Source organism: Crinia signifera, chromosome 11, assembly GCF_055691185.1.
Source record: "Crinia signifera chromosome 11, ASM5569118v1, whole genome shotgun sequence".
In the NCBI taxonomy this organism is placed as follows: domain Eukaryota; kingdom Metazoa; phylum Chordata; class Amphibia; order Anura; family Myobatrachidae; genus Crinia; species Crinia signifera.
The window spans coordinates 100,216,671-100,239,662 of NC_139227.1; the positions used below are offsets into that span (position 1 = coordinate 100,216,671).

General features: G+C 47.3%; 1 protein-coding gene across 2 annotated transcripts in view; it reads right to left on the reverse strand.

Annotated features, from left to right (window-relative positions):
• LOC146045217 (tumor necrosis factor receptor superfamily member 10B-like) overlaps positions 1–18,391 on the reverse strand; it is a 69,792-nt gene extending 51,401 nt beyond the window's left edge. Inside the window, exon 1 of one of the 2 annotated variants that reach the window (XM_083163929.1) lies at positions 18,252–18,391. In XM_083163929.1, the coding sequence (XP_083020055.1) occupies positions 18,252–18,302 (51 nt within the window). In that variant the 5' untranslated portion in view covers positions 18,303–18,391. Of the gene's footprint in view, positions 1–9,352; positions 9,502–18,251 lie in introns of those variants that run through there. The other variant, XM_083163930.1, reaches the window with a different exon arrangement.
• Between the last annotated feature and the right edge of the window lie 4,601 nt (positions 18,392–22,992).

Below are 22,992 nucleotides of genomic sequence, written 5' to 3' on the forward strand. Positions count from 1 at the left end.
ACACTCCTTTATACATAGGCCGGGTTTGTCGGGGCAAGTGTCACACTGGAAAATAGTTTGCTTTCTTATTCCCTTTTTATAGCAAACTTTGCACCTTTTTTGTGTCCTGCCCTTTTTTCCAGTGGAGGGGATTTCATCAGGAAAATGCTGCCCTGGTACAATACGGGGGCCAGTACTAGAAGTACTGGGGCCCTCTGCCTGCTGGTTCCCAAATATTAGGCCCTTTATGACTTCCTCTTGAAAGTGCATAAATGTCCCCCTCTGGCCGGTAGAACGGAATAGCACGTAAGCGTTATACAGTGCCATCTGGATGATATACACGGCCACCTTCTTGTACCAGATTTTTGTTTTCCGCAGGGCACTGTACGGCTTCAGTACCTGATCTGAAAGATCCACTCCGCCCATGTACCTATTGTAATCCAGGATACAATTAGGTTTTGAGGTGTGGGTACTGGTACCTCGTACAGGGACGGAGGTGGTACTGTCTCCGTGAATTGTTGTCAGTATAAGGACATCCCTCTTGTCCTTATATTTGACCAACAACATATTTTCGTTGCATATTCCCCTGCTTTCACCCCTTCTCATTACTTGGGCAATGTGCGTTTTTGGGAGGCCTCTTTGGTTCTTGCGCACAGTACCGCAAGCTGCTGTACCTCTTGAACCAAGGGCCTTAAACAGGGGGATGCTGGTGTAAAAGTTATCCACATAGAGGTGATAACCTTTATCCAGGAAGGGGTGCACTAAATCCCAGACAATTTTCCCACTAACACCTACGAGGGAGGGGGGGCATTCTGGCGGTTCAATTCTTGAATCCTTCCCTTCATAAACCCTAAACCTGTGGGTGTACCCTGAGGTGCTTTCACACAGTTTATACATTTTTATGCCATACCTTGCCCTCTTACTGGGAAGGTACTGGCGGAATTTAACCCTTCCTTTAAAATGTATAAGGGACTCGTCGATACAAATAAATTTTTCAGGGATGTACACCTCTTCAAATTTGGCACTGAAATGATCAATGACCGGCCTGACTTTGAATAGCCGGTCAAAGGTGGGATCATCTCTGGGTGGGCACTGTGCATTATCGGTGTAATGTATAAATTTAAGAATTGTCTCAAATCGAGTCCGGGTCATGGCCATACGGTAAAATGGAGTACTGTACAGAACATCTGTACTCCAATATTGCCTAATTTCTGGCTTTTTTACTATGCCCATATGAAACACCAGACCCCAAAACGTCATCATCTCTACTGCATCTACAGGGGTCCACCTAGCAAATGATGACGTGGGGTTTTGAGCAATAAACTGCTGGGCATATAAATTAGTTTGGTCCACCATTAAATTTATAAAATCATCAGAGAAAAATAATTTGAAAAAGTCAATTTCTCTGAGACCTGTGGAATCAAATTGGATTCCTGGCATGGCCAAAAACTCAGGAACCTGGGGCTCAAAATTGTCTGGTGGTGGGGTCCATACGAGATCAATTATTGGGGGGGGGGTCTCAGCTGCTCTACGGGGGCGTCTTTGAGGGGGTCCCTCATCACCAGAGGAGGAAGAGGAGCTTAAGGCGAATCCTTCAAATTCCCCGCTTGCATCACTGGCTGTGTCAGAGTCAGAAGCAAGCATGGCATATGCCTCCTCCGCTGAATACATTCTTCTGGATGACTGGGAGGACATTTGGGAGGACATTTGGGATGCCATTTTTATTTTTGTGTTACTGGTAGTGAAATGTTTCAACACGTGTATAGTGTAGGGGGGGGGTACAAACTTTATTTCAATCCGGGGGGTATGTAGTGTGTAGTGTGTATGTGGTGCAGAAAAAAAAAAAATACTTTATACCAATAAAAAAAAAAAAATGAAGGGGTTAAAAATAAAAAATTTAAGGGGTTAAAAAAAAAAAAAAAGGTCCTGCGCCAAAAATTGAGCACAGATGTTGGTCAGTAACGTCTGTCACTGAACAGCGCTCAAAGGCAACAGGAATTTGATCAAAAAAAAAAAAAAATAGATCAACCCTGTGCCGAAAAAGATGATCAGTGATGTACGTCACTGATCAGCGCACAGCGGCCACAGGACACCCACAAAATCACAGTGTGTGTAAAAAAAAAATTAAAAAAAGACCCCACAGCACACACACAAAAAAAAAAGGTGATCAGTGATGCGACACTGATTACCAGTGAGGTGCAGCAGGTGCACAACCTTTGGTGCAACTGACAGGTATATATAAAAAAAAAAAACCTCTGTACCCCCAAAAAAGTTGCTGATCACCTCAGATATAGTGATCAGCACAAAAGGCGGGGGCAGCAGACACAAAATTTAGCACTCTCTATCACTCTCTGTCACTATCTCTCTCTATCTCTCTATCTCTCACTATCTATCACTCTATGACACTGCAGCAGCAGCACTGACAGGTATATCTATATATAAAAAAAAACCTGCGCCCCCAAAAAGTTGCTGATCAGTTAATTTATACTGATCAGCACAAAAGGAGGGGGCAGCAGTCAGTTATATAAAAAATATATAGCACAATCTGTCACTATCTCTCTCTATCTCTCTCTCTCTATCTCTCTCTCTCTCTCTATAACTATCACACTGCAGCAGCACAAAATATAGCACTCTGTCACTAGGCCTCTCTATCTATCTCTCTCTCTCTATCTCTCTCTCTCTATCTATAACTATATCACACTGCAGCAGCACAAAATATAGCACTCTCTGACACTATCTCTCTCTCTATCTCTCTCTATCTCTCTCTATCTCTCTCTATCTCTCTCTATCTCTCTCTCTATCTCTCTATCTAGCTAGTACACTGCAGCAGCACAATTTCACAGGAAGGCACAAGTAGCAACAGGATCCAGGAAGCAGTGATGAAGCAGCGATCAGGTAAGTATGGAGCAAGTTTGGAGCAAGGTTCTGGTCAGTATGGCGGCAGGGGGGTACGGTGACCGCACTGCACGCTATTCCAGACCGGAATGGCGTCTGCAGTGCAGTCACCGTTAGTTTAAATCCCCCTCCTTGGCTGTGATTGGTCCGTCGGTCCGACGGACCAATCACGGCCTTTGGGGGCGGGCGGGGTGAGGTGGGGTGACACCAGTGTCACCCTTACACCCCGCGGTGATTGGTGCTGTACTTTACAGCACCAATCACCTCTGATCCCGTGTCACCGGCGAACGTTATTCGCCGGTGACACAGGAAAACGCTGTAATTGGCTGTTCACACTGAACAGCCAATCACAGCGATCGCCGACGGGGGGGGCGGCATCGCAGCCCCCCCTGGGCATGCACGGACATGTCTGCTGTCAGGGACAGCAGACATGTTGAAACTGTCACCGCGTCTATAGACGCGGTGACAGTTTAAATCCATGACGTACATTTACGCCATGTGTCGGGAAGTGCTTCCCGACCATGACGTAAATGTACGTCAAATGTCGGGAAGGGGTTAAACAGATAATGCACCTTACACATATTCCCACTGTCTGCTCCCCGGCTCTCAAAGTGGCAAAGTTGATATATCCAACTTCCAGTAGCAATGGTTGGGAGAAAAGAGGACTCTCTTTGTGGGGCACTCTTACTATGTCAAATGGTAGTTTAAAAACGTAACTTTTATGAGATATTCTTTTAAGATAAATTAGACAAATAGGCCTTCTAAATAAGAATTAAATAGGTAAATGGATAAGTAGAAAGAACTTTCTACGTCCCTTGTGCAGTGAGCCTTTACAGTATATGCTATGCACTGGGGGATGTTTCGATTGGTAGAAAGGATAATTTCCCTTCTGGGGATCTTGAATAAGTAATGTATACCCAGTGTGGCCGGAGCTCTGTGGTCTGGGAATCGTTATGGAGGCAAAGGTTTGTATTGTTAGAATCCTGTATGAAGTAGTACTGAGGGGTATATTCCCTAATATAAATAAAGGATTCTAAATATTTTTACTGAGGGTAAGATTCCCTCCACGGAGGAGACTGCTTATAATTATAGTGCCTGGTGTTGTAAACTCTAGGTCTGGCTGCAGCAGATCGATGTCTGTGACAGCAGGGTCTGAATGTATCTTTTGGTTGAGAATGCTATTGGTAATCTGCAACATTAGAAACCTTTTCATACATGTTGCAACAAAATCTCACTCAGTGTTGCCATAGCCTGGTTACCTCAGTGTCCTGAGAGTAAATGGTATGTTTTAGACAAATCACAATCAATGAATCACTTTTGCTCAATGATATGTGTGAGTTACTCAACACTATACCTGTTTTGGCAGATGCTTCTTAGGTCTGTGCTAGAGAAATTGCATCAGCAACAGGCGTGTATTCTATGTCACAGATAGAGATCACAGTCCGTTATTATTGCACCAGAACGGACAATCAATTGCATACTTTCCACAGTGTGTCTGTGCGGTACAGCTACCTGTTGAGTGACCAGAGCAGGCCACAATCATAAACACCAAAGTGACAAGCGTGTGTTTTATGCCACGGATAGAGATCACAGTCAGTTATTGTTGCACCAGACCAAACGGTCAGTAGCATATTTTCCACCGTGTGTCTATGGCAGATCACAAAATTATCTTAAGCATTTATCCCTGTTGGGTGACCAGAGCAGGTTACCGTCATAAACACAGAGGCGACAGGCTTGTATTCTATGTTGATATCAAGGATCGCAATCAATTAGTTATTACACCAAGGCTGGCAGTCAGTAATTTGTCTTCCACAATGGATCTATGCAATATCAAGCATCTATTTTAGTCTATAGCAGATCATACAGATTTTTAAACATTTATTACTGTTGGGTGACCAGAGCGGCTCACCGTTATAAGTAAGCCAATGATCACTGATGCTGGTTAGTATATTTCTGTTCAGTCCAAAAGAGTAATATATTCTGACACAATCAATTGACCAATCGCTTAAATTTCACAGTGTATCTGTGCAGATTGCACAGATAATGGATCTCTACTATTCAGCAGTGTGTTCTTGTGTGAACAAATAATTTATACAGTATTCTGATGTTGGTCTGGCCGACCTACAGTAGTGGTAAGATATCTGTCTGTGTGTACTTGCTATCATACCCAGTGCCCGAAAAAGTAAAGTCCAAGCAGTGGTTCAATCTTTCAAGCAATGCTTGTCAGGGCTGTGTCAGCAGATGTTACACTCAGAAGATTTCTCCTATGGATCAGCCTGGCCCTTTAGTATCAATCGGATTTTCTGCTTTCTACTAGTCATGCAAACGTGCATAGGACTAGAGATGAGAGGGTTTCCGATTGGACTTTAGGGTCATAGAGATATCCAACTTCCAGACAGATGGCCCCCCGGCATCTGCATTTCCCCTACTGCCCTCCCGTCTCTGGCTTTAACCCGGCTGCCCAGTTTCTGCCCTGGGGCTGCCACTTACCCTCAGGCTCCTGGCAGGGCTCCTGGGTCCTCCTGCTGGATGTCTCCTTGGCATGTAGCTGTCAGCTGACAGCAGCCATGTGCTCGGCACTGCAGAGACGCCCACGGGGTCTGGAGTCCTCTATGCCGGACATCCAGGAAGGGGGGCTGGGGTACGGAGATCCGGGTTCGGAAGGAAGGCTTTCACCCGCCAGGTGAGGGGGGAGCCGTTATTTAGGTCCGTGCAGCCGCCGAGTAGGGAAGGGGAGGGAAAGCTGGTGCGGAGGTTCTTGCACACGCAGTGTGAGGAAGCGGGGGGGCGGTGCGGAGGGTGCAGCAGCGGGGTTGCTTCTGCTGCGCTGACAGACAGCAGAGTGAGACCAATCATAGCTGCCTCAGTGACAGGACCAGCACCCCCTGTCCCTGAGGCACCGCTATAGGTGCCGCCTATACAGGCTTTTTAATGGGATTTTGCAGCCTGCTGCTTGGCCCCGCCCCCTGCCTGCCCCCTGTTTCTGGACCTGAACATTGATAGCCGGAGGCACAGCTCCCAATGCCTCTTAAACCAATAATAAGAAAAAAATGATGGTGTAAAAATTAATAGGATGATATAAAGCATATACTTATGGCACATAATATGTGTCATAAGTATTTTCTTTGTATTATTTTACTATGTTTATCATTATTGACAGGGGAGGCACTGCCTCCCCTGCCTCCCCTGACTGCACGTCCCTGCACTGGTGACAACACTGGTTGATAGATTCAAGTATCGTCTGCACACAAGTGATACTGAAATCCGAAAGCTGATTTGTTTGCCAAGAGAGGATGTATAGATTGAGAAAAGCAGAGGACCTTAGACTGAGCCTTGCGGAACTTCGACTGACAGAGGTAGTGAAGAGGAGGTAGAGTCAGAGAAGCGAACACTAAAGGAGCGATCAGATAGATGAGAACCAGGAAAGGGCTGTATCATTAAGACGCAGCATAAAAGATCTAGAAGAATAAGTAGTGAGTTATGGCCTTTAGACTTGGCAGTTACCAGATCATTCACCACTTTAGTCAGTGCTGTCTCAGTGGAGTGTTGCGAACAAAAGCCTGACTGAAGTGGGTCAATAGGGTGTGAGAGTTAAGAAAGTGTGTGAGGCGAGTATTTCGAGTAGCTTGGAGAGGCATGGGAGCTGAGAGATAGGACGGTAGTTAGAGACAGAGTTAAGGGTCAGAATTTTTTTCAGAATGGGAGTAATCTCTGCAGAATGGAGGTAATCCCTGCAGAATGGGGGTAATCCCTGCATGTTTGAAGAGAGAAGAAAAAGTACCAGAAACAAGAGAGAGATTGTAGATTCTAGTTAAGGTTGGAATAAGCACAGGAGATAGAGTTTTAGTGACTTGTGCAGGTATAGGATCAAGGGGAGAGGTAGTGGAGTAGGATGATAAGAAGAGAGTGGATACTTCCTTTTCATTTGTGAGCTCAAATGAAGAGTAAATACCAGAGGGTTCAGGTGGGGAATAAAGAGCATACCATTTCATCTCGGATGTTATCAATCTTGTCCTTAATGTAGGAGGCAAGTTCTTGTGCACTGATGGTAGCCAGTGGGGGAGGAGGGGGAGGGTACAGAAGAGACTTAAATGTGTTAACAAGTCGCTTAGGGTTGGTGGCATAAGAAGAGATGAGAGATTGGAAGTACGTTTGTTTCAATAATAAAAGTTCTTTGTGGAGCAAAGTAGCACAATGAATTAAGAAGGGTGCTGCCTGCTAAAATATGAAAGAAGGTACATCACCTTCTGAGGGGATGCGGTCATTTGGTCTACAGCATGATGGTCGATAGTCATTAGGTCGACACCATAAGGTCGACATGGGTCTAGGTGGACATGGTTCAAGGTCGAAAGGTCATTATTTCGACAGGACGTTAGTTTGACAGGTCATTAGTTCGACAGTGTCTAGTTCGGCCGTCAAAAGGGCGACATGGGGTTTTTCACTGTATTTTTGAGCCGACATGTGTCCACAGGCGGTATTTCATGCCCTACCATCCACTTGGGCGTGGTCCATGTCCACTGTGTTGACATTCAGGTCATAAAAACAGTGAAAAACCCCATGTCGACCTAGACATTGTTGAACTAATGACCCGACGAACTAATGACCTTTCAATCTATAACCATGTGGACCTTTTCCCATGTCGACCATCATGCTGTAGACCAAATGATCCCAACCCCTTCTAAGTACTAGTACTTTACAACAGAAAATGTTTCAGTTGGACGCAACCCTCTTAAAAGAGATGTCCAACACACAATACATTGAAATGACACTCACCCTTACTATACAATACTAACACTCACATAACCTCACTCACCCTCACTATATAATACTAACACTAACATAACCTCACTCACCCTCACTACATAATACTAGCACTAACATAACCTCCCTCACCCTTACTATATAATACTAGCATTCACACAACCTCCCTCACTATACAATACTAAGGGCAGTATTCAATGAGGAAAATTCGCTGTGTTTTATGGCGAATTTCTGCTTTTTTCGCGTTGGACGGAGAATTTTGGTCTCAAAAAGCGAACAACCCTATTCAACGTGCACTTTTCGCCGTCTTTCTAAGTGATTTTCGCCGTGTCTCTCCGTGTTTTTTTTTACACATAACAGCCAGCAGGGGTCCGGAGCCAAGAGCCGCTCATTAGATATTCATATATTCACTGCACCCGATCATTACATATGCATGATCGGGAGCAGTGAATATACCCGGTCCCCTGCTGGCTCTGGGGGGGGGGGGGGCAGCTTGTGCTGCCTGGGTCCCGGGGAGCCCTCCTCCCCTCCACATATGTTCTGGGGCAGGCAGGGAGACTTCAATCTCCCTGCCTGCCACCATTCCACGGCTCCCTGCCGCAGACGCTCGTCCGCTGCAGGGGTTAAGGTTCGCCGCGAGGGGCAACGAGCCCCTGCGACATTGAATACTGGGAGAGCGAGTGGCAGCCAGCCCTCCGGAACACAGCGAGTGTGCAGCGAATCCTAAACAGGATTCGCTGCACACCACGATTTTTTACATTGAATACTGCCCTAACACTCACACAAACTCACTCACTATACAATACTAGCATTCACACAACCTCCTTCACTCTACAATACCAACACTCACACAACCTCCCTCACTATTCAATACTAACACTCACCAGGGTTGCCTACCCTCCCGGAATGGCCGGGAGGGTCCCGGAAATCGGGCAACCCTCCCGCATTAACCCCAATCCCCCATGATCCGCCCCTTGGCGGGGGGGGGGGTCCGTGAGTAAAATGACTCGATCGCGTCATTTTAACCCCGCCCACCCCCCCCCCCTGCCGTGCAATGCCTGAAATACCGGCATTGCACGGAGGGGGCGTGGCTAAAATGATGCAATCACAGTAGGCACGCCCCCAACAGGAAAGCCCATCTGTGGCTCCGCCCCCAATCTGCCTCTTTTAAGCTCCCGGCGATAGCCCCGCCCCCCTGTATAACAGAGCTGGCTGCCCTCTCCCGGAAGGCAGCCAGCAAAAGTCGGCAAGTATGACACTCACACAACATCACTCACCCTTACTATACAATACTAGCTCTCACACAACCTCACTATACAATACTAACACATCCTCACTCACCCTTACTATACAATACCAACACTCACACAACCTCCCTCAATATACAATACTAGCACTCACACAACCTCCCTCACTATACAATACTAGCACTCTCACACAACGTCCCTCACCCTCATACCACATTAATAACACTCACTATACAATAGTGGCACTCACACAACCTCACTCACCCTTAATATACAATACTAGCACTCACACATCCTCACTCACCCTTACTATACAATACCAACACTCACACAACCTCCCTCACTATACAATACTAGCACTCACACAACCTCCCTCACTATACAATACTAGCACTCTCACACAACGTCCCTCACCCTCATACCACATTAATAACACTCACTATACAATAGTGGCACTCACACAACCTCACCAGAAGTTACTCAGGTGTTTTGGCTCCCCACACTAAAAAGCGGTCAGCCTAGATGGGCCAAGCGGTTCTTATCCACTGTCACATTCTGGCTGTTCCTCTTGTTCATGAGATTCCTTCTGTGCAACTGACATCCGGACGGTTTGTGTACATGTATGAGACAAACAATCTCTACAGCTAATACAACTTCTTCTTACACAATTTCGGAAATTATTCTGCTGTCACAAAAACGTATACCCCTTTCACACCGCACTTGTTAAACGGTATATTGCAGTTTTTTTTCCATTTTAAAACATTTGAGGCTGCAGTGGGAAAGCGCCAGAGTTGATTTACCGGTTAAAGATAACCGGTATTTCAAAACGTTTAAAAAGCAGAGTCCTACACGTTTCAGGGACGTTTTTATGCAGTGAGAATGGCTCTGAAACGGTATTTAGTAAAAACAACAGACTACAGACCTGTGATAGGCTGTCCCCTGCATTCAGTCTTGAAACGTGTTCAGGGGATTAAACCAGGGTTGCCGAGTTTCAGAAAATCCTCTCCGGGAGAAGCCCGGAGAGGAATCTTTCATTACGATTTTGGGGGCGGGGCTTAACCGTGACGTCATTAAGCCCCGCCCCCATTACGGGAAATAGACTAAATAACTGATATCCATGGAGGGGACGGGGCTAAAACGTCACGATTGTGCCGTTTTAGCTCCGCCCCCTCCCCTGAGACCCGCGGATTGCGGCATATAAATGCCGCGATCGGGGGGCTCAGTGGGGGTCCCCCTGATTCCGGGAGGGTTGCCCACCCTTCCGGGGGCCGGGAGGAAGGACCCGATTTTCGGGAGACTCCCGCAAATTCCGGGAGGGTCGGCAACCCTGGATTAAACGGGTTGACTGATGTGAATGGTATTTAAAATGGTAATCTACTGCAATGTGAAGGCTCAGACCAGTTTTAAATACCATTTCAAAATACCGGTTTTTAAAACGTTTAGGCAGTGTGAAAGTGGTATTAAGGTGTGTACACATGGTTAGATTTCCTTGCTATTTCGACTTAAGATTCGAGTGCTATGCTAACTCTGTACTATATACATACAGGGGGTTATTCTAGTTCACTCTTTCTGACAAATTCCTTCTTATATGGACCAAACCATGTGCACTGCAGGTGGGGCAGATGTTACTTGTGCAGAGAGAGTTAGATTAGGGTGGGGTTTTACCTCAAAGTGAGATCTATATTTCAGTGTAAAAATAAAGCAGCCAGTATTTTCCCTGCACAGAAACAAAATAACTCACCCAAATCTAATTCTCTCTGCACATTTTACATCTGCCCCCCTGCAGTGCACATGATTTTGTCCATCTAAGAAGGATTTTGTCAGCAAGAGTGAACTAGAATAAGGCCCACAATTCATACAATCAGCATTAGATTTGCACAATATAGTCATTGCTGCCCTGTCTATCTGGGTTTCCATTTGTGCTGTCAGGGGAGCGCGCATCCGTAAAAACCTGTGCGATCTGTATAAGATCTGCATACGATTTTGACTATATAGTTAAAATCTCAGGCTGATTGTACCCGTGTGTACACACCACTACAATTTAACCTTTCAATCAAATCTACACAAATGATGTACTTTGTCTTCTGTGAAAAGGAGCCCTGGGATGTCTTCATGTATAATGCACAGACACCACATAGGTGACTAACAGTATAAAAGGGATTATAGGTCTTCATTTGAAAAGAATTATACATTCACTATTTTTAAAATGTTAACTCAGGGTTGCCGACTTTTTCTGTCTCCTCTCCGGGAGAAGCCCAGAGAGGAGACTTCCAGCTGCAGTTCAGGGGGCGGGGCTTGAGCTTTATATCATTAAGCCCCGCCCCCAGGATGTTAAATACCCCAATTCGCAGATCTCCGTGGAGGGGGCGGGGCTAAATGATGCGATTTTAGCCCCGCCCCCTCCTCTGAGAACCGCGGATTGATGCATTTCAATCCAAAGGTATGGGGGAAGACGCCGCAATCGGGGGTGGCGTGGGGGTCCCCCGGAATCCGGAAGGGTTGCCCACCCGATTTTCGGGATCCTCCCGGTAATTCCAGGAGGGTCGGCAACCCTGTGTTAACTGACAATATCTGCTGTGTTATCACCTCCTAGCAAATGCATCCTGCCTGCACCCACTCCAGGCTAAAGCTGGCCATACATCAGAAAGATCGATCTTAAGATCGATTGCGCTCATGATTGTGTACAATTTCCCTTGAAATCCCCGGCAGTCCTTGGTGGTTTTTGGACACACAATCTACACACAATCCATCATACAATCAGTCATACAATCCATCTGCTGCATGATTTTGTACACAGGATGTGCACACAATCTGCATACAATCCATCTTACAATCAGTCATACAATCCATCTTATGATTGATTGTATGATTGTGTACACAAGATGTGCACACAATCTGCATACAATCCATCTTACAATCAATTGAGATTGTATGATTGGGTACAATATCTTTCTGATGTATGGCCAGCTTAACACAAGGGGGCGATGTTCAGCAGACTGGCATAATGCTGCTGCTGCTGCTGCTTATTATTGTTTGGCGTCTGTCGACATCTGCTGACATGGACCCCCAATTAGTTTAATGCATACCCTGCTACTGTTACTTGATCTTTTTATGTGTCAACCATTGCCTATTGCCCGTGTCACCCTTTTGTCAATGTCTACCTAGTGCATGTTGACCTTTTATCCATGTCGACCAATAGTGGTTGACCTATTGATTGTCAACCTAGCAACCAGAACTGTAGGCGGGGCACAATCCAGAAGTAGCAGGGTTCAGCAACCCATTTGCCCTAGTCACAGTGGCTTTAGGTAAGGCCAATGATCATGGTAGGCTGAGTCGCAGCAGGAGGAGCCTAACACAAGTAAGGGAAGTATTGATTGACAGGTAGAGCAAACAAGAACAAACCAGATGTACTAATCTTCAAAAAAAAAGTGTTAAAGCGGAGAGATAAAGTACCAGCCCCTAATTGACTTTTTTCAAACATAGCCTGTAACATCTTAGCTAGAAGCTGATTGGCTGGTACTGTATCCCCGTCCATGCTGTGTAGTATAGTGTTGCCCAGAAATCTGGGGATTCCATAAGCACTGGCCCTGCCAGTGAGCATGACACCCCTGACAACGGGCATGAAACCCCTGGCAACGAGCATGGCGCCATATAACGAAACAATAATAGTAAAGCTGTGTACACACGGTGCAATATAGTCTCTATTGCCAGTGATTCGTTTGTGCTGCAGCGATAAATCGCCGGGTGCAAGCTCCAGTGTTCAGCCCCCTAATGGTTGCTGGTCGCACCTGCGGCTCCCCCCGGCAGAGTCTCCTGTTCGGTCGCTGATGAAAATGGGACACTGATGCTGCTTTCACATTGCCTAAACGTTTGAGACCCGGTATTTCGAAACAGTATTTAAAACTGTATATTACCGTTTTAAACCCCTTTCACACTGCACATAAATACCCGTCTCAAGCAGGTTTGCAGTGTGAAAGCAGGGCAGGCAGTAGCTATAAGGCAGTGTAGTGCATATGTAATGAGCAGCTCATTACCTATGCGCATATGTAATAAGTGCAGTGCATATGAATGAGCCGCTCATTACCTATGCACATATGTAATGAGTGCAGTGCATATGAATGAGCCGCTCACTACCTATGCACATATGTAATGAGTGCAGTGCATATGAATGATCCGCTCATTACCTATTACATATGCACTGCGCTCTCATAACTACTGCCTGAGTCCTATATACCGGTTCAGAGCCATTCACACTGCATATAAAATGGCTCTGAACCGCGTAGGACTCTGCTTTTTACCCGTTTGCAAATACCGGTTGTAACCGGTAAATGCAGACTGGTGTTTTTACACTGCAGCTCTAACCATTTTAAAAGGCTAAACATTCGGGAATATACCGGTTAAGAGCTGCAGTGTGAAAGGGGTATCAGCAATATATTGCACAAGATGTGCACACAATCTGCATACAATCCATCTTACAATCAATTGAGATTGTATGATTGGGTACAATATCTTTCTGATGTATGGCCAGCTTAACACAAGGGGGCGATGTTCAGCAGACTGGCATAATGCTGCTGCTGCTGCTTATTATTGTTTGGCGTCTGTCGACATCTGCTGACATGGACCCCCAATTAGTTTAATGCATACCCTGCTACTGTTACTTGATCTTTTTATGTGTCAACCATTGCCTATTGCCCGTGTCACCCTTTTGTCAATGTCTACCTAGTGCATGTTGACCTTTTATCCATGTCGACCAATAGTGGTTGACCTATTGATTGTCAACCTAGCAACCAGAACTGTAGGCGGGGCACAATCCAGAAGTAGCAGGGTTCAGCAACCCATTTGCCCTAGTCACAGTGGCGTTAGGTAAGACCAATGATCATGGTAGGCTGAGTCGCAGCAGGAGGAGCCTAACACAAGTAAGGGAAGTATTGATTGACAGGTAGAGCAAACAAGAGCAAACCAGATATACTAATCTTCAAAAAAAAGTGTTAAAGCGGAGAGATAAAGTACCAGCCCCTAACTGACATTTTTCAAACATAGCCTGTAACATCTTAGCTAGAAGCTGATTGGCTGGTACTGTATCCCCGGCCATGCTGTGTAGTATAGTGTTACCCAGAAATCTGGGGATTCCATAAGCACTGGCCCTGCCAGTGAGCATGAAACCCCTGGCAACGAGCATGGCGCCATATAACTAAACAATAATAATAATAATAACACGGTGCAATATAGTCGCTATTGCCAGTGATTCGTTTGTGCTGCAGCGATAAATCGCCGGGTGCAAGCTCCAGTGTTCAGCCCCCTAATGGTTGCTGGTCGCACCTGCGGCTCCCCCCGGCAGAGTCTCCTGTTCGGTCGCTGATGAAAATGGGACACTGATGCTGCTTTCACATTGCCTAAACGTTTGAGACCCGGTATTTCGAAACAGTATTTAAAACTGTATATTACCGTTTTAAACCCCTTTCACACTGCACATAAATACCCGTCTCAAGCAGGTTTGCAGTGTGAAAGCAGGGCAGGCAGTAGCTATAAGGCAGTGTAGTGCATATGTAATGAGCAGCTCATTACCTATGCGCATATGTAATAAGTGCAGTGCATATGAATGAGCCGCTCATTACCTATGCACATATGTAATGAGTGCAGTGCATATGAATGAGCCGCTCACTACCTATGCACATATGTAATGAGTGCAGTGCATATGAATGATCCGCTCATTACCTATTACATATGCACTGCGCTCTCATAACTACTGCCTGAGTCCTATATACCGGTTCAGAGCCATTCACACTGCATATAAAATGGCTCTGAACCGCGTAGGACTCTGCTTTTTACCTGTTTGCAAATACCGGTTGTAACCGGTAAATGCAGACTGGTGTTTTTACACTGCAGCTCTAACCATTTTAAAAGGCTAAACATTCGGGAATATACCGGTTAAGAGCTGCAGTGTGAAAGGGGTATCAGCAATATATTGCACGGTGTTTAACGTTAATAATAATTATTATTATTATTATTATTATTATTATTAAGAAACATGCAGGAAACCCTTAGCAATGGGTAGGAAGCATGAAACCCCTGACGATGAGCAGGGCGCCATATAAATAAACAATTATAATAATACTAAAATAATTAATAATAACAACCCAGGCAACGTGTGTGTGTGTGTGTGTGTGTGTGTGTGTGTTCGTGTTCCCTGGCGCACTCTCTTTAATGGTATTTTTGTCAACAGCCAGTATATTTTGATGGTTTGAAAGCAAGACGGAGTACCCAGAGGAAAGTGCCACAAACCAGGGTTGCCTACCTGACCCTCTCCATGAGGGAGAACATGCTGTGTTCATGGGCTTCCCTGGTAATGTATGATTACCATCACCTGTTTGGAGCGATTTATATTATGGAGCACAGTTGTCTCCAATATTCAAATTAAGGCAACAGAGTTCCACATACATAAATGCCCCCACAGTGCAGGTACATAAATGCCCCCACAGTGCAGGTACATAAATGCCCCCACAGTGCAGGTACATAAATGCCCCCACAGTGCAGGTACATAAATTCCCCCACAGTGCAGGTACATAAATACCCCCACAGTGCAGGTACATAAATGCCCCCACAGTGCAGGTACATAAATTCCCCCACAGTGCAGGTACATAAATTCCCCCACAGTGCAGGTACATAAATGCCCCACCAGTGCATAAATGCCCCCACAGTGCAGGTACATAAATACCCCCACAGTGCAGGTACATAAATTCCCCCACAGTGCAGGTACATAAATGCCCCAGCAGTGCATAAATGCCCCCACAGTGCAGGTACATAAATTCCCCCACAGTGCAGGTACATAAATTCCCCCACAGTGCAGGTACATAAATGCCCCCACAGTGCAGGTACATAAATTCCCCCACAGTGCAGGTACATAAATTCCCCCACAGTGCAGGTACATAAATTCCCCCACAGTGCAGGTACATAAATGCCCCACCAGTGCAGGTACATAAATGCCCCAACAGTGCAGGTACATAAATGCCCCCACAGTGCAGGTACATAAATGCCCCCACAGTGCAGGTACATAAATTCCCCCACAGTGCAGGTACATAAATGCCCCCACAGTGCAGGTACATAAATGCCCCCACAGTGCAGGTACATAAATGCCCCCACAGTGCAGGTACATAAATTCCCCCACAGTGCAGGTACATAAATGCCTCACCAGTGCATAAATGCCCCCACAGTGCAGGTACATAAATGCCCCCACAGTGCAGGTACATAAATACCCCCACAGTGCAGGTACTCCGCGGACAGAATACACTCTTCCCGGCATACTGTTTCCCAGGTGACGGGTCTGGCGATGTGGGTGCTGCAGCCGCAAATTAGAAAGTAAATATGGCGGCCCAGCAGCGGGACTCGGACCCGTGGGTGCTCATCAATTTCCGTGGGTGCTCGGGCCCTTGACCACAGAATCGGCACCTATGCCACAGGGGATGGCAATCATACATTACCAGGGAAGTTCAGGAACAGAGCATTTTCTCCCTGAAGGAGAGGGTCAGGTAGGCAACCCTGACACAAACATGGGGATAACATACAAACTCCACACCGTTAGGGCCATGGTAGGAATTGACCCGAAGACCCTGGTGCTGTGAGGCAACAATGCTAGCCACTACGCCAACTATGCTGCCCATCTGGTCTCATCTGCTGTGCTCTGCCAGTAGTAGTGGATTTCCAAATAGTATTTGCAGAACTTTCCCCCCAAAACACCTGTTGTTGGACAGGTTACCTGAACATATTTAGGACCCCATGAATGGATGGACGATGGCAGATACCACCACATAATGTTCATTTTGTTAACATGAAAAATTAAATAATCAGGAAAACAAAAGTGTAGTCGACCAAAGACGTGATGTATATTATACTCCTCGTGTCATTACTGCAGGAATTACTGCATTTACAGTATGGCAGACTGCCCGATATCAGGATTTTGGCCTGGGAGGTTTGTTTTCATTACGGTCTACCACAGTCCCACACCCACGTTATGGGAGCAGCCATTTTGTGGAGTAGTGGCAAGGGAGCCACAGGCTTTCATATTCTGGAGATGCCCGGAGAGGAAATGCAGGTGGGCGGTGATGGGGGTGGAGCTAATCACGTCATTAGCATACAACCACATTGATTAGCATACAACTACATCATTATGTGGCCTGTTTAACCATCCAATTACCACTTTAAACATATGCATTAATAAGTGCAAGCTCTGTCTTAACCAACAAATTACCCCCAACGCAATATATATATATATATATATATATATATATATATATATATATATATATTTATATTTTTATAAGGCTAACTACTCCTCACAGGGACATTGGTCTAATTTGAAACTTGCTATATATGGAGATAGGGAGCTGTGAAGACAGAGATTGGAAGAAGTAAAGTAGGAGAAGACAGGGACTTGGGTGGAAAGTTTGTGGGCTAGAAACTGTCACAGCTCAAAGTCAAAGTAAAAACAGACACAGCTCAAAGTAAAAGTACATGGCAAAAGCATCATTTTGACCGGCTGTTAACTAGTTTATAATAAGTAGTCACCCTTCTACAATTGGCCTATTAGTCATGTTCACCAGTCACACAGCAGCAGCTAATAGGTTAATGAGAGTGCTCAGGGACCGGTGTGTGATTATCCACCTGCACAGACCAGGTGAGAACAGGTAACCTGCAGGTGCAGAGGAGCGCTGGGTGTGATCTCCTATTATCACTGCCAGGACCTCCCTGATCCACAGGTCAGTAAAGGTGGCCATACATCAGAAAGATATTGTACCCAATCATACAATCTCAATTGATTGTAAGATGGATTGTATGCAGATTGTGTGCACATCTTATGTACACAATCATACAATCTATCAGCACATGGATTGTATGACTGATTGTATGATGGATTGTATGCGGATTGTATGCACATCTTGTATACACAATCATGCTGCAGATGGATTGTATGACTGATTGTATGATGGATTGTATGCAGATTGTGTGTCCAAAAACCACCAAGGACTGCCGGGATTTCAAGGGAAATTGTACACAATCATGAGCACAATCGATCTTAAGATCGATCTTTCTGATGTATGGCCAGCTTAACTCTCCAGCATGCCCGTCCACCCACCGACAACCACATAGAATTGTCCCTCTGCTCCGCACTTGCAAACTGATACATTTTAAGCACATGCAATGGGCATGCTGTCACCTGTAGTACTTCTCCAGGATAGGGCACCCTTAGGCTTTCATTATGCCTCCTCCTAATTGTTATGTGATCTTTGTACCTGTAACTTATCACATAATAACACTGTACATCCATACAAAGCTCTATCTATCTATCTATCTATCTACAGTATAATAACTTACGGTTGTGATCACGGCCAGCACAGCCACCTCTGCAAATGCTGTTTGAGTCATTAATCCAGCAACTTATTCCGAATACTGCTCTTCACTAGGAATCTAGTTAGAATGAGAGAGAGAGTTTTTGCTGGAAAGTTCCCTTCCTGGCCCGAACCCTCCCCCGCCTCCCTGCCTCACATCTCTCTGCTGTACATGTAATAACTGTGTTCTACCACCACATCCTGGCAGTACTGAGTGTAACCGCAGTGCTCTCTGTATGCAAATGCCCCGTACACACGGGGCGATGGGAGCTGAGCGGCGTAATAAGCATAGATCCCTCAGCACGATGTGCGGACCAGTGTTCCCTGGTGGGAACACTGGCAATTTCACTTCAGTGGTTCTCAAACTCGGGGGTAGATTTATTAAGCTCGGTGAAGTGATAAAGGGGGAGATTCTCTAAACTAAAAATGCTGTAAAAACAGGGTTTTTACCGCATTTTGGGATGCTCTAAGCATCCCCCCGCCGGGTTATCGCAACGGGAGGTATCGCCAGAAAAATTTGGCGATGCCTATGGGCTTCTAACACAACCCACCGCCACCCCCGCACAAGCTGTTCATGTTTTTTAGTGTCTATGTCGACATGGACACCGCGTCAGTGTACTGCGTGCCCTCGCATGGCTCGCTGTGCTCGGGACACTATTCTATTCTCACTCTATGGGCCTTATTCTGGTTCACTCTCAGAGGCAAATTCCTTCTCAAAGGGACAAAACCATGTGCTTTGCAGGTGGGGCAGATGTAACATGTGCAGAGAGAGTTAGATTTGGGTGGGGTTTTACTGCAAAGTGAGATCTATATTGCAGTGTAAGAATAAAACAGTCAGTATTTACCCTGCACAGAAACAAAATAAGTCACCCAAATCAGTACTTCTTTCTCATTTTCTTATTCATTGTTTGTGTGTAGTATACTGTCAGAAGGTCCGTGTTTGATTGTTCGGCCTTCACGCAGCATTATACACAGGGCTGGCAACAGAAATCTTGGGGCCCTGTACAATTATATTTTTGGGGCCCCCACCTAATCCCAAATCCACACAACCCTCTTCTGTACGAGCCTGATTTAACCTTTCGCTGCTCCAGATCCTGCTTTCAGGTGCAGACTTCTCTCGTTCTCAGTCCTGTTGGCCTGGCTCCTGGCTGCTGCCTTCTGCTGGCCTGTCACTTTCACAAAAGAACGCCGAGCACTATGAGCAGGCACGGAACAGACGACCCGCGCATGTGCTATAAAGTACAGGAGCCAGAGACTGAGGCTACAGTGCCAGTGGCGGGTATGGTTGTGCACCTCCGGCCACAGGCCATGTACACACACAGAGTAGATGGCTCTGAGCACCGAACGGCTGGGCGCACACAAAGTAGACAGCAGTGGCTCACAGTGAGTCAGTCAGAGTAGGCCACACAAAGATGGTGCACAGTAGACGGCCTGGCTGCGAGGGTCACTGACAGGCCAGCGGCTGTGATGGAGCATGGAAGCTCTGGGGCCCTTGAGATTGCTGGGGCCGGTCACACTTGTCCCCCTTGACCCCCCCTGTCGCCTGCCCTGATTATACAAGCTGCGCATTAAAAACAAATTAAAATAATTATTCATTGTTTGTGTGTACTGCATCCGAATACACCATACTGATACTGTCAGAAGTTTTGTGTGTTAATAACCAGCCAGCTTTCTGCAGACCTTGGCCTTAATTGAATGACAACAACATTGTGAGCTGTAAAGTGGTCAAAATCTTATGGAAAGGGCTGGGAATTAATGTTATTGAGTTCAATATTACTCTAGGGACAAAAAAATTTGGGCGTTTTTGACTATTTAAAAAAAAATAAAATCCAAAGTCTTTCACAGCTGTTTGACAAAGCCAAATCCCAGTTACTTATGTAGTAACTGGGCTGCCGATTTTGAAATCGGGTCCATCGCATCGCATCGCACCCGACCATATCGCATGCGATGCGATGCGATGCGATGGACCCGATTTTTCCATAGGAATCAATGTTAAAATGGACTGAGTCCATTTTAACATGGAATTCAATGGGAAAAGGGGTCCTTTTCATACCCCTACTATCCAAGTGGGCATGGAGTTGGATATAAACCACGCTTCGGGCTCGGTGGCTCGCTACGCTCGCCACAGGTTTATATCCAACTCCATGCCCACTTGGATAGTAGGGGTATGAAAAGGACCCCTTTTCCCATTGAATTCCATGTTAAAATGGACTCAGTTCATTTTAACATTGAATCCTATGGAAAAATCGGGTCATCGCATCGCATCGCATGCGATATGGTCGTATGCGATGCGATGCGATATCGCATCGCATCGCATCTGATTGTATGCCTTAACTTAAGGCATACAATCAAAAAATCGGCAGCCCAGATACTACATAAGTACCCCAGTGACTAATCCAAATCTTCGACCCCGGCACTCATCTCATAACTCCTCAGATCTCTACGCCAGTGATATGAGGAGTCTGATGTAACAGGCAAATCGACTGATTTTCAAGACTCCTTGGATCACTGACTGAGAGATGAGTGAAGTTATCAGTCTGATGGTCAGTAACATGGAGTCTGGACGCCATGCTGAAATGGTAGGAACCCATGTTGGGGTCAGGACCTGCTGCAATAGAGAGAATCTGATTGGTTGCCATGGGCAACATACAGTAACCTGTTTTCCATTTTAGACGCTTTAGAAAATGTACCATTTTACTGCATTTACTACAAACACTGGGTCAGTGCCTGATTGCGCCCCGAAATACCCACTGTCAGCGTCCCTGCCCCCCTAAACACCCACTGTCAGCGCCCTGAAACACCCACTGTCAGCGCCATTGCACCCCGGAAACACCCACTGTCAGCGCCCCGAAACACCCACTGTCAGCGCCCTTGCACCCCAAAACACCCACTGTCAGCACCCCTGCGCCCGAGAAACACCCACTGTCAGTGCCCCTGCTCCCCAAAACACCCACTGTCAGCACCCCTCCGCCCTGGAAACACCCACTGTCAGCGTTCCTGTGCCCCAGAACACCCACTGTCAGCGTTCCTGTGCCCCAGAACACCCACTGTCAGCGTTCCTGTGCCCCGGAAACATCCACTGTCAGCACCCCTGTGCCCCAGAAACACCCACTGTCAGTGCCCCTGCGCCCCAAAACACCCACTGTCAGCACCCCTGCGCCCGGAAGCACCCACTGTCAGCGTTCCTGTGCCCCGGAAACATCCACTGTCAGCACCCCTGCGCCCCAGAAACACCCACTGTCAGTGCCCCTGCGCCCCAAAACACACACTGTCAGCACCCCTCCGCCCTGGAAACACCCACTGTCAGCATTCCTGTGCCCCAGAACACCCACTGTCAGCGTTCCTGTGCCCCAGAACACCCACTGTCAGCGTTCCTGTGCCCCAGAACACCCACTGTCAGCGTTCCTGTGCCCCAGAACACCCACTGTCAGCGTTCCTGTGCCCCAGAACACCCACTGTCAGCGTTCCTGTGCCCTGGAAACATCCACTGTCAGCACCCCTGCGCCCCAGAAACACCCACTGTCAGTGCCCCTGCGCCCCAAAACACCCACTGTCAGTACCCCTCCACCCTGGAAACACCCACTGTCAGCGTTCCTGTGCCCCAGAACACCCACTGTCAGCGTTCCTGTGCCCCAGAACACCCACTGTCAGCGTTCCTGTGTCCCGGAAACATCCACTGTCAGCACCCCTGCGCCCCAGAAACACCCACTGTCAGTGCCCCTGCGCCCCAAAACACCCACTGTCAGCACCCCTGCGCCCCAAAACACCCACTGTCAGCACCCCTGCGCCCCAAAACACCCACTGTCAGCACCCCTGTGCCCCAAAACACCCACTGTCAGCACCCCTCCGCCCTGGAAACACCCACTGTCAGCGTTCCTGTGCCCCAGAACACCCACTGTCAGCGTTCCTGTGCCCCAGAACACCCACTGTGAGCGTTTCTGTGCCCCGGAAACATCCACTGTCGGCACACCTGCGCCCCAGAAACACCCACTGTCAGTGCCCCTGCGCCCCAAAACACCCACTGTCAGCACCCCTCCGCCCTGGAAACACCCACTGTCAGCGTTCCTGTGCCCCAGAACACCCACTGTCAGCGTTCCTGTGCCCCAGAACACCCACTGTCAGCGTTCCTGTGCCCCAGAACACCCACTGTCAGCGTTCCTGTGCCCCAGAACACCCACTGTCAGCGTCACTGCGCCCCAGAACACCCACTGTCAGCGTTCCTGTGCCCCGGAAACATCCACTGTCAGCACCCCTCCGTCCTGGAAACACCCACTGTCAGCGTTCCTGTGCCCCAGAACACCCACTGTCAGCGTTCCTGTGCCCCAGAACACCCACTGTCAGCGTTCCTGTGCCCCAGAACACCCACTGTCAGCGTCACTACGCCCCAGAACACCCACTGTCAGCGTTCCTGTGCCCCGGAAACACCCACTGTCAGCACCCCTCCGCCCTGGAAACACCCACTGTCAGCGTTCCTGTGCCCCAGAACACCCACTGTCAGCGTTCCTGTGCCCCAGAACACCCACTGTGAGCGTTCCTGTGCCCCGGAAACATCCACTGTCAGCACACCTGCACCCCAGAAACACCCACTGTCAGTGCCCCTGCGCCCTGGAAACACCCACTGTCAGCGTTCCTGTGCCCCAGAACACCCACTGTCAGCGTTCCTGTGCCCCAGAACACCCACTGTCAGCGTTCCTGTGCCCCAGAACACCCACTGTCAGCGTTCCTGT